Source organism: Cheilinus undulatus, linkage group 2 (assembly GCF_018320785.1).
Source record: "Cheilinus undulatus linkage group 2, ASM1832078v1, whole genome shotgun sequence".
NCBI lineage: Eukaryota > Metazoa > Chordata > Actinopteri > Labriformes > Labridae > Cheilinus > Cheilinus undulatus.
The window spans coordinates 32,914,670-32,927,162 of record NC_054866.1 but is presented as its reverse complement, the minus strand read 5'-3'; the positions used below and the strand labels follow the sequence as shown (position 1 = coordinate 32,927,162).

Below are 12,493 nucleotides of genomic sequence, written 5' to 3'. Positions count from 1 at the left end.
ACTGCTAGCACTGCTAACGCTAGCTACGTTCTGTAAACCAACTTCACACTGTTTACTAACTGCCGCTGTGACCTGCCTTCAATAAATAGTGCTGAATTTTCACTCTTTCCTGACTGATATCTAAACTATCTAAACTAGTGCAATTCTTCCCTTAGAACATCACTATTTGTAAAAAGGGGGAGTGAAATTATGTAGAGCTCAACTTCAGTTTTCAACATGACTGAAGCCTTGGTGAACAAATGATAACCCTTACTTTCTGAGATACAGCACCAGCAGTTCATCAATCTTCTTTTTCATAAGAAAAAGAAAAACATTTATTTATTTATTTATTTCACTTAGTGCCAGTACCACTTCACAAAAGTACTGGATAACGATCCAAGAAATTCAAACTCCAGCCCTGTGAAGACAGCAAATTGTCCCCTTGTGATCTATAATAAAGAGCCAGGGGACTCAGTCAGGGAAAGTGATGTTTTTATTTCACCATTGTTTTTTTGTTTCAATAACAGGCGCCCTTTTGGCCTTGCGTGCTCAGCAAATTTGTCGTTTACCCAACAAGCCTCACAGTACAAGACCTCAGATTAGGTTGTTGGCTAACATCTCTATGTAGACGCCTGGGGTTTTTCGTGCCAGGAGGCCACAGAGAGTTGGAACATTAAATGCTAGTGCTGTCCTCGGGATTAGGACATGGTGACAGCCCCACACACATCTTGCTTCCTGCTCCTCTCTCTTTTTATTCCTCCTCTGTCACAAAGGCAGTGGCAGCAGTAAATATTGAAGGAAGTTCATAAAAGTATCTTTCACAGCTAGAACCAGACAGCTGGCATACCATCAAAAGCAATAAAACATATGGTGCAGTGACAGCACATGCCTCATTGCTTGCCTGCAAAAGTTACCAATTCTTTTTTTATTTCAAAGGTTTTCCCCTTTTGTTTTTACTTGTGAAACAGAGTTCATAAGTCTCTGAATTCTCCTGACTGTGTCAACCCTGACAGTAAAAAATAAATGAAATGGCAGAGGAAAAAACCCACAAAGGATGATGGTATCGTAATAAACAGATTGCTGCTTTACAAAAAGTGTCACAAGAGGAGTGTAGTGTACAGGTCAGTTTAATACCAAGCAAGCTCCGGTATGAAAGTGCCCCAGCTTCTATAGCTGCATACCATTAATGGGAATCCAATTTATTCATGTATTTCTGTTTAATTATGCCTGAAAACGCCTGGAATTAAATGTTAAAATCCAGGAAATTATTGAGTTATACTTGCTGGAAGGTAATTTAACCCATATAATGAATTTCAAAACCAGGTCGAATTTTAATAAAGTAGATCTTCTTCATTAACATTTTAGCACCTCCACGCTGGATGAATGTAGATTAAATGGTATACTTAAATGATCCTGTTAAGGCGAAGTATGATGGTTTGGTTTCAGAAGTGGGAGAGACTAAATGATTTAGGATTTCTGTCTTAAAAAGTAGATGAATGTTTTAACAATTATAAATAAATTATGAAAAATGTATCATGCTTTCCATTATGATGTCAGTGCACAAAGAGCAATTATAATGACATTGCTGTAATATTTCAATCAACTATTGATTTATTGATACAGACTTGATTATTAAAGTGTTTGACCAAAAAATGTAGACTGTCTCACAGATACTTGTCTGAATTTTTTTCATCACAACAAGAATGTCTGCCCTTCCTTTATTATTGTCTTGGTGATAACTTCCAGCACTTTGGGGAAAATTATCTCAAAAACTACAACACAAATGCAAATGAGGCAGTGGGACATCTTTCATTCTTGGTTATTTTCTGAAGTTTCTCCTAAATTGCTTGCAGCTAAAAAAAATCCCCCCCAAAAGGGATAAACACTGTGTTGTGCCTACAAGGCAAAACCCAGGGCAAAAAAGCAGTTAACAAGTCACTTCCTTCTTCTGGACTTACTTGCTGACTCTGAAATACTGAGGTAGATTCAGATGAAAAGTACTAACCATACAGTATAGCTCAACAGCATTTTCTCTTCTGTCCGGACCTTTTCATCCATGGTCACACAACCGGAGACCACCAGGCCCTTGGAACATCCACAGCACAACAACCCAACTACCCACCTGGACAGTACTCTCTGCCATGCTTACACACCAATTTTTTAAACACATTATATTCCCATGCCCCTGGTAATATGAAAAGACATCCAGAGCATAACTGGGACTGAGTCAGTCTTCCTTCTTCTCATCCGTGCCCTCAGGCAGCTTCTTCACCATTAAACACCTTACTTCAGCCTAAATTTTTGGCCAAACATTCCTAAAAGTTCGTCACAGAAATGTATGAATATCAAATGTATTTAACAGGGGTGTCCCTGGCTACTAATTTCAAAGCAGGCAAATGCAACATTTCAATTCAGATAAATTGACTTGGCTATAGTTAACGCTAAGAAAATAGCACAGTTTTTGCCAAGTGTGGCTAACAGTCACAGAGCTACAACCACAAGCCTCAGAATTAATGACAGAGGCATACTGGGGGGAATGTGCTGTCAACTTCGGAGCCATCAAGACAGAACAGCAATCAGTGTTTGCATGCCTTAGTGTGTCTATGTGGAGCTACTGCTACATGTTTACATACAGAGTTTACATTACCTGGTATTTAGCTGTTTTTAACTCGGTTTCACAGACAGATAAAGATTTTTACTGCCAAAATGTCTGACTGAAAAGTACGCAAATAACCAATCAAGTATATAATGAATTATTATATATATATATATGTGTAATAATGTAATAATAATATGTAATATATATAACACATATATATTGTGTTAGCACAAAGGTGTCTTGCAGAAGAGCAAATGTAAACTCTAAGTCATTTGATCTATTTTCTTTGTATGGCTACACTACTTCCTGCTCAGTGGTGAAGTCTGCCTATCAACATCACACAGCACATGGCTAATCTTTATGGTAAAAATTCATGTGCGTAAAACGGAAGACGTCAAAGAAAGCTAATCTCTGGGGGAAAAATAGAGCTTATGAAAGCTAAGCAGGGCTTGATCTTGGACGTGCCTTGGGAAAGAAACGTTTGAAGGTAGGTATTAACAATTGAAACAGGTAATTCCAGTTCCACTTAGTAAGGGCGCCCTAAGCACTGGCACTGGAATAATCTCTCACATCCCTAGGGTTTCTGTATTTGTCTTTTTAATTTTGTGTATTACTTGTGTGGACTACTGTTGCAAACCAAATTCCCCCTTGCAGACAATATAGATTTTCCAGTCCAATGCACTAAGTGCATCTTATCCTGATTCTGTCAATAGTTTTCAAGGTTAAGATTAAAACCAAATTACTCATTGCAATCAATTCTTACTGTTGTGTATTTAATTAAAACTTTTAGCTGTTTTGATTCTTCTCAAAATCAGAACTGTGTTGATTTGACTTTGTTACTTTGGAGGCTGTAGATGGTTGTGTTTTTTCATTTTAATTATGTAAATCATGCTCTTACAGTATAAATAGAGAGAGGGAGAGAGGACGAAAATGTTGAAATGTGGTTCCTGTCCCTTTAAGCGTGTTACTCTGTGATATAAATGTGTGTGTGTAAAAAGTGTTTGTTTTGGCCTGGATGTATTAACTGCAGCGTAGCCATAATTCAGAGCAGATTGTCCTCATTTAGACTTAGCAGTCCCTCCCGCTGAAGCTCCTTACTCTGAGGCCAGCTTAGCTCTTTCATCCCCATTTTGATATGGACCTCAGCCCTGTCTCGCCAATACAAGGGACTGAAGGCAGTATGGTGAAGGCAAAATTGCCCAAAGCCTGAAACCTCTGATAACCCTAAACAGGGTAAAACAAGGTTAGCTGCTGGCTCCTCAAACATCCTCAAGTTACTATCTCCAAACATCAACGTCTAAATCCATGCTAAATCCACTTTGCTGTCTGTTTTACATAATTCTCTATCTGGACATTCATTTAAAGATTTCACACAGGAGCGGGTTTTTTAATTTCCCAAGTTTTTGGTACATAAACCTTTTGACCGGCCTCTCAGCTGGTTTCTTCCCAACAAGCATCTTATCCTGGGGGCGGATTAAACCCCCAGAAACAGACAGTTTCACCTGCAGGTTAAACTTTTGAAGGGATCAGCCAAATACTGAGCCCTTTATATAGAGATTGTTATCAAGGCTTAACTGACTGTCAGGTCACCATCTAGCAGGTCACAGTATGGTAGGAGACAGACATCAACAGAGACCTTAAGTTCCTTTGGTTTCGTCTTAATAATGTTTCATATATTATCACCACATCTGGATCAAAGATGGTACTGTAAGGAGCCTCCAGATGGTGTTGACCTTCGATTCACTTTTGGCACCAATAAGTCCTAAGATGTGATTTAGTTGTCAACTCATACTGACACTGTTTTTGGCATTACAAAGGCAAAATATGACTAAAAGATTTCAAGTCAGCAAAGCCACAATACCTATAAGTGGATGTCTTGGTTGCTGTTAAATGGAGACAGATGGCTTCACCTTAAACTGTAGATTCCCATCTTATGGGTGTAGACTTTACCCAAGATCCTGTGCCATCTGATGTATGGGAAAAAATTTGTAGTGACTCCTTCCACTGAGTCAACCATGGCACTTTGGTGTCAGAAGGCTGGTTAAAAAATAATCATTATTTTTCTAACCATTCTTACTAGTGGAAAAACCATTAAAACTGCCAATTTCAAGTCAAGGAAACAATTGTGAAAGCTTTAATCAAATACTGTATTTAGCGGAAAGCAAATTGGAACAGTAAAATAATTGCAAGTGATCCCATGAGCTGATCCAAAGCATCTCATTGGAGCCTTTCCCACCATACTTTAATGGATTGTTAGCAGTGAAAATATATTGCCTGTTTCTCTGCAGCCTGCTTGTATTACATCTCTGCTCTCCTTACTGATAGCTTGGCTCTAACATTTAAGCAATTTAATGTATACGAGAGGGAAAAAAGGTGTGAATCACAAAAATTATTTTGTTACTGTGGTGGCTCTGCTCTGAAATAGAGGTTGGTATAATAAGCTTTACTTTTCTCGTCTTTTCTGACTCACTTGCTATTAGGGGTGGAACAAACTATCGAAGGAGCAATAAATTGGTGCCCTGAGTCATGATCTAACTAATGAATCTCTGGTGCCAAATACTAAAGAAAACACAGGGATCTAGACAGATACCACCCCTCCATCATCGCTACTTCATGATACTTCATGATTGTGCTTGTGCCATGACTGAAGGTATCATAAAAGGAGGTTAAAAGGGCAAGAAGAAGTTAACAGATGAGTAAACGTAGAAGAAGGCAAAAGGGCACTGTCAGACAGAGGTGGAAAGAAAGTAAAAGATGAAGCTCAGTAAGAGGTGAAAGTGACAAGAAACTCATATTTCCCTAGGTTAGAGTTTCTATATTTTTAGTTTACAAAATAACTTAAATCAAAAGAACACCTACTGGAGTTCTCAGGATTATTCTACTCAACTTAGTACAGCTACCATTGTTCTAAAATATTTAAAATCTAATTTCTACTGAGAATGGTCTAATGGCTCTGTTTCACTTTAATAACTAGTCATAAATAAAGTTACATATTCACTTAGTGCATGTTAAGTGCTTAGGCACAATAAAAAATAATGAAATCAATAAATGAATGTAAAAATACTACAATGCCACTGAGAAGTGGTACAATTAGCTTGACTATTATAGTCACGACTCCAAAAATTGAATTCCAAACATCCCAACTCCACTTTAAAGTGGTGTGAGCAGCTAGACTTAAATGAGCACAGGATCAGCACCAAATAAATCATACAGATTAGAAACAATCTCTGATAAAATGTAGCAGCTTACTCTGAGACCTGAACAAAAAACATTGCAGCAAAACCTGAAAATCAAATACAAGAAACTCTTGTTATCACAGTGATACTTCTACAGTGCAACTGGAGCTCGAACAGAACTTTTTCTTCCCTCACTCTGATTTCTTTACCTGCTGTTACCTTCACATTAAGAGGAAGGGTTCTTGTTTAGGAAAGCCAGCATCTCAGTCATCTTTTCTATGATATTATTTCGTTATTGCTCTCTTGAAGGTATTTATCTTTCCTCTTGAAGTCCAGAATCTGTTGCTCTAGCAGCCCTCTCCTCTGTTGCTATAGTGATGTCACCATATTCCATTGCATGTTTAGTTCTGAGATGTCTGATCAAATTGGTGGTATTAAACGCAGCCCTAATGTTACCTGCTTTACCAAACAGTTTTGTTACCGATGCTATAAGTGGCCATTGGACTGTTTTCACTCTCATGCTTTATAGGTACATCTCAAAAAATTAGAATATCATGAAAAAGTTCAATATTTTTGTCATTCTTTTCTGAAAGTGAAACCCACACATTGTATAGACTTGTTACACATAGAGTGAAATATTTCAAGCCTTTATTTCTTGAAATGTTGATGATTATGGCTTACAGATAAGAAAACCCAAAATTCAGTGTCTCAAAAAATTAGAATGTTTCATAAGATCAACTGAAAAAGGATGTTTTAAACAGAAATGTCAGGCTTCTGAAAAATATGTTGATTTCTATACCTTCAATACTTGGTTGGGCCTCCTTTTGCATGAATTACTGCATCAATGCGGTGTGGCATGGAGGCGATCAGCCTGTGGCACTGCAATGGAAGCCCAGGTTGCTTTGATAGCGGCCTTCAGGTCATCTGCATTGTTGGGTCAGGTGTCTCTAAATCTTCCTCTTGACAATACCCCATAGATCCTCTATGGGGTTCAGGTCAGGCCAGTTTGCTGGCCAATCAAGCACAGTAACACCATGGTAATTGAACCAGCTTTTGGTACCTTTGGCAGTGTGGGCAGGTCAAGTCCTGCTGGAAAATGAAATCAGCATCTCCATAAAGCTTGTCAGCAGAAGGAAGAGTGAAGTGCTCTAAAATGTCCTGGTAGATGGCTGTGTTGATTGTGGACTTCAGAAAACACAGTGGACCAACACCAGCAAATGCCATGGCAGCCCAAATCATCACTGACTGTGAAAACTTCACACTGGACTTCAAGCCTGCCGCAAATTGTGCTCCATTTACAACAGCTGATGTAAATGATCAGCTGGGCTGATTGTATAAAATTGCCAATCTCAGATCAATTAAAAAATGCTTATACGTATCTGCCCCAATCTGACGCGTGCAATCGGGATCAGGACGCCCCTTGTATTTGGTTGTGGCGCATCACATTTGTATTTTAACATATGGCATACTATCACATCACAACCAAATGTAAAGTATCATATACGTAGTGTCGTTTCAAGTTTGATCGATTCATAGTGTGTCATATTGTATTGAATTGTACTGTGTTGTGTCTTGTCATGTTGTATCGTATAGCATTGGACTGCATTGTACAATACTACATGACACTGTATCCCATCACATCGTAACATATTGCAATGCATTGTATCGTATCTAACGTACAGTATCATGTTTTGCCATATTGTATCAAACATTTAGTGTTATATTTTATCGAGTTGTACTGTATTGCATTATATTGTATTGTGTCTGAATCGTACTGTGTGGTGTCTTGTCATACCATGTTCTATCAGACCATTCACGAATAGTATCCCAGCATCCATGCTTCTGATGTTTAGCAGTAAAATATTATCACAATCAAGTAAAAGGTAGAAAAAAGAATACCGAAGTATGACCAAAGTTGTAAAAACTGGAAATGTGTGCAGGATAAAACAGAGGTTTCATGATCCTGGATGACCAACATGTTGGTTCATCGTTGCTTTTGTCAAAAAACTTTCTAGTTTTCTGACGCGACAACGCTCCTAAAAACCCAGCTGGTGTCATCCAAATTTTTTACCCAACCTGTCAGTCTGTGCACCAGATGGAAGATATTCAGTGCTTCTCAGAGGCTGTGATGTTCATCCAGGATTCAAAGAACCCATCTGTTAGATCTGGAAAGACCAGAATTGCAAGTAAAACTCTTAACATGGAAAGACAGCACAGGGGTACTTAAGGGAAAATATATCACAGGTCAGACTGAAGGGGAAACTGTGAGAACTGTCTTCTGAGTCCCAGTGTGGGGGAGAAATGGTGGTGGAAGTGATGGTGAAAAACAGAGAGACATGCGATAGAGGATGAGGTATGAAGTGAGTGAGAGAGGCAATTAGTGTCTGCTAATTGCTCTCATTAGAAGAGATGGGGCCGATTTAACAGACTCCATGATGGACACTGACACCCTATAAATGTGGACCACATGGGTGTTTGGTTTAAAGGCTGCGCTGCAAACAGCTGTAGCTCTCAGTATGATAGCAGCTGGACTGATAAGACCAAACCTTATCATCAAAACCTCACTCCATCATCTTTTTTGAGATAAAAAAGCAGAAATGACAGTAAAGAATGATATAAAGATAGCAGTTTGATGCAGCTGGCGAAAAGATGAACAAAATGATAAAGTAAAAAGAAAGATAAAAGACGTGAAGGAGAAGAGAAAGACAACCTCCTGCCCCAAGACTTCTTTGAGAAGTGGCACAAAAGTTTCTCATTTTTAAGGTACATAGACATCTTCATCAGAAAGTAGCATGGATAATGCAGCCGTGTGAAATCAAATATCCAAAATTTTATGACAACTGCAGTCACTCTATTCTTCATCTCACCCATCTCAGCATATTGTTAGTATCGACTACACACCTACAAAAAGTGGTGTTTAATGATCACAGCCCTTCTCCCTGAGAAAACACTTAAGAGACAGTCTTCCTTTCTCTTTTTATTTACAGCTTTATAGGTCTTAAAATGTTTCTTTTTTTAAAAAACTCTGAAGGAATTCTCATATTTAGCACAGTGCAGGCCAAACCACAGTATAGCATAAAAGATAAACTACTTGACACATTCAGGCTTTGGCACTTCTTGCTGCAGGATGGCAAAAAAACTTTTGGTGTCTCTGTGATGGAGTGCTGGTGTGCAATAGAGCGTATGCAGACTGAAACAAGATGTAATTAACAAGAATAATATCTCTACCCTCTCCTACGGTGAGCGAGTGGAGCTGTGATATCTTCTCTGTCCTAAAACCTAATCGCGTCTCATTTTCTCCTGAATCCCTGATCGAGTGCAAGGCAGGGAATTACGATAAAGTTCTCGCTCTCCTAATGAGTACAGAGCAGCCGCTGTAGTTCAAGTTCATACATGACTGGGTTTACTTCTGCACCTGCTGCTTGCTCTTGGACTTGGAAATAACTTGCTAAATTAGGGGAATATATCTTTCTTTCTTTGCCTTACCTCTCAATGATGTCGGCGATGACACAGGCAAACATCTGCAGGCCCTCTGGTAGCTGCAGTGCCACTGGAGAGAGAGGAAGAGTGGCAAACAAAGAAGAAAAATTATCATTCTTGCATTAAAGTGAAGGCACATTCAATAAATCCTGGACAGCAAAGCTATTCATAGCCTGTGTTACTGGTTCAGAGAGCTCTACTGACAGCAAATGGTGACATTTCAGGGCAATTTCCCCTCTGCCACGGCGGTTCTGTTGGTTTATTTTAGCGAGTGACGGGCTGTTGGAAATAAAGTCCAAACCAATCACCACAGGTCTGGCTCTACAGCTCAGGGCTTGTACGGAGCCATTACACTCTCTCTTTTTCCTGTCTGTCTCTGCGCTCGCCACCGGCTCTGTGAGTCACACTTTTACTCTCTTTTCTACTGAAACACACACAACACCCCCACCATTTACCAGCTTTACACAAGTGTAGGTTTCAAAGCCAGAATTTGATATGGACAAATGGTTCAAGCTGTTATAAAATTAAAATCAAACAACATTTTAATGAGCAAATAATTAAACTGCGTTAAGCTACATGCTGAAAACCAGGGTCCTACTCATGTAATGACTTATGACACAAACGAGCATCAGCCAATGGACAATCTAACAAGGGGCAAGAATAAGTAGTTTTCAGCCTTGATCTGCTCAACTCAGAGAGGAGAAAGGGCCTGACACTCAGGTCATTTTCACACCTGATAGTTCACAGGTCTCTGTTCAATTGGGGGCTGAACTGCAACATTGTTGTGATTTGGTTTGCTTTCACATTGCACTTGGTCAAACAAACCAAACCATCTGGATGTCAAGGAGCTATTGGTTTAGGGCACTATTGTCTCAAAACAAACAGCGATGTAAAAGAAAAGAAGATGTAGAAAAAGACAATGGCTCATCTAGTTTGGTGATGTCAGTGGGTCACAGGCTTGATGCAGTTATTGCAGGCAAAGAATACGAAGTCTTATTCACTTTAATATATTCTAAGTCTATCTGTTCCAATACTTTCGCTCATCTAAAAATGTGATGTTTGGTGTTACAAATAATTCTATCTTCTAAGTTGTGTGTCAGATCCAGATGTAAATACCCTGACATAAAAGCTGAAATGTTGATCTCTTATCTCATATTCAGCTTCTTCTGTCAAACCCAAATGTTTTCAGTCAACAAAAATGGGCCTCACCGTTCCAATACTTTTGGAGGGGAGATTCACGATTTTTTTGCATATTAATCACACTTAAATGTTTCGGATCATCAAACCAAATGTAATATCTCACAGAGACAACCCAAGTAAATACAAAATGTTTCTAAAAAAAAAGTTTCTAAATGATGATTTTATTAATTAAGTGGGAAAAAAGATCCAAACCTATCTGGCCCAATGGGTAAAAGCAATTCCTACACAGCGATGCGAAAGACTCATCACCAGTTATCACCAATTACTTTTTCCACATAGGGCCAGATAGGTTTGGATTTTCTTCTCTTAATAAATAAAGTCATCATTTAGAATTAGTTTGAGGATCCAAAACATTTAAGTGTGATAAATATGCAAGCTCATGAGCTTTCACACCACTTAAAACAAACAGGACTCTTCAGGAAATGAACCAGGGTGTATTTAAAGCAGACCAAACAGCTCTGGTGTGAAGTCAACCTAAGGTCAGTTCCTGGGGTGAGAAGCAAAGTCAAGTCAGAGGAGCCAAAATCTGCAGTTACTTTAACGGCCACTTGAGGCTGGTTTCAGAAGTGAGGCAATCCTCATTAAGCTCCTTTCTAAAAAAGCCCCTCTTTAGAGCTGTAATAACACCCTAATATAAAATATCTAGTTTATCTAAAAAGCTTATTTCTGTTCTATGAAATATACAGTGAATGATTCTAGAATAACTAATTTATGTACTGAACCCTAAAGGTATGCACCTGTGACATTCTATGTGTATAAGACTTCCTCAATCTTCAGGAGGAAAAAACTGAATATGACTTCTTATTGTAAAGTGTAATATTACACTTTACACCAGGTCCCTATTTTCCTATTAGGCTATACGCCCATTTAAATTGTGTTGAACCGGCTAGTCTAAAGAGAAGAAAAGGCTTACAGAACAGTTTAATTCATCACAGGATCATTGTGTCAGCAGGTATGATGTTAGCCATGCCTTGCAGTGTGGCTAACATTAGCAGCTAGCTTCGCCAGCCATTGTTCCTCTTAGCAGATTAATATCGTGCATGATGTGGTCACGCTTTACTACAGTTGAGTAGTTATACACAACTAAAACACCAAATGGCCTATAACTCTATTTTCAAAAAACCTGCCATACTGTGCTGTTCCTACAACATGCTAACAGCTAAACTTCTCATGTTTAAGGCCAGTGAGGTGCTGGGGCGAAGGCTTCATTACAGTTATCAAAGAGTTTTTGACGAGGATTTTAGGCCCGCGCTTGTAAAAAAAAAAAAAAAATTATAGGCAATTATTTTTAGCGGTTTAACTGTATAACCGCATGCATCAATATTTTTCATACCATCTACATTGTTACTTTTAAAATGCAATGCACCATTGTGCTATTAATACCCTATGGATTATTTACTTTACTTTCATTAGCAATTTTGCAACTTGCATATTTACTTACCCTACATTTATGCATCGTTACTGTACACATATGTTTAATATCAGTAATTACCAGTAGTGCACTGCAATATACTTTTTAAAGTAAAATACAGGCAAGGTGGCAGGGGGAGAAAGTAGCTATCTTTCTGCTAACACAAAATTGAAACTGCTAAGAGGAGTAGCATACCATAACTGTATTTCAACTAATGAAACAATCTAATTTACTCAGCAGTGTTGTATAAACTATGGCTGATTATTTGTCAAATGTTGTTGACCACATTTAGTGTCAAAATTTGTCACAGGTGGATTTAATTGTCCATAATTTGCTGTTCTCTGTTGTATTGATTTAACAGGAGTGAGCCGCCTCACATCCTTACAATGTTTGTTGAGAGTTGTATGCACATTAGAAATCATGACATGACATAGAAACAAAAGATAGCTAATAAAGATGTTAAACTTCCTGCTGCAGTGTCCTGACTAAAGTCAAAAAGCACAAGAAGACAATATTTGTTTGCTGCAATGCTAAAGCCAACTTTAGGGCTAACACCGTATTTTAACCCCTCAGCAGCACACAATGACCAGACACAAGAGCCTGGCTTAAGTCTTGGGGAGTTGGGACATTTACTGTTGCACACACAGC

General features: G+C 38.6%; 1 protein-coding gene across 2 annotated transcripts in view; it reads right to left on the bottom strand.

Annotated features, from left to right (window-relative positions):
- Nucleotides 1-12,493, bottom strand: part of dph1 (diphthamide biosynthesis 1) — a 119,571-nt gene that overhangs the window by 81,278 nt on the left and 25,800 nt on the right. For both annotated transcript variants that reach the window (XM_041797790.1, XM_041797799.1), the window contains one exon: nucleotides 9,241-9,304. In XM_041797790.1, coding sequence (XP_041653724.1) covers nucleotides 9,241-9,304 — 64 coding nt within the window. The remainder of the gene's footprint in view (nucleotides 1-9,240; nucleotides 9,305-12,493) is intronic.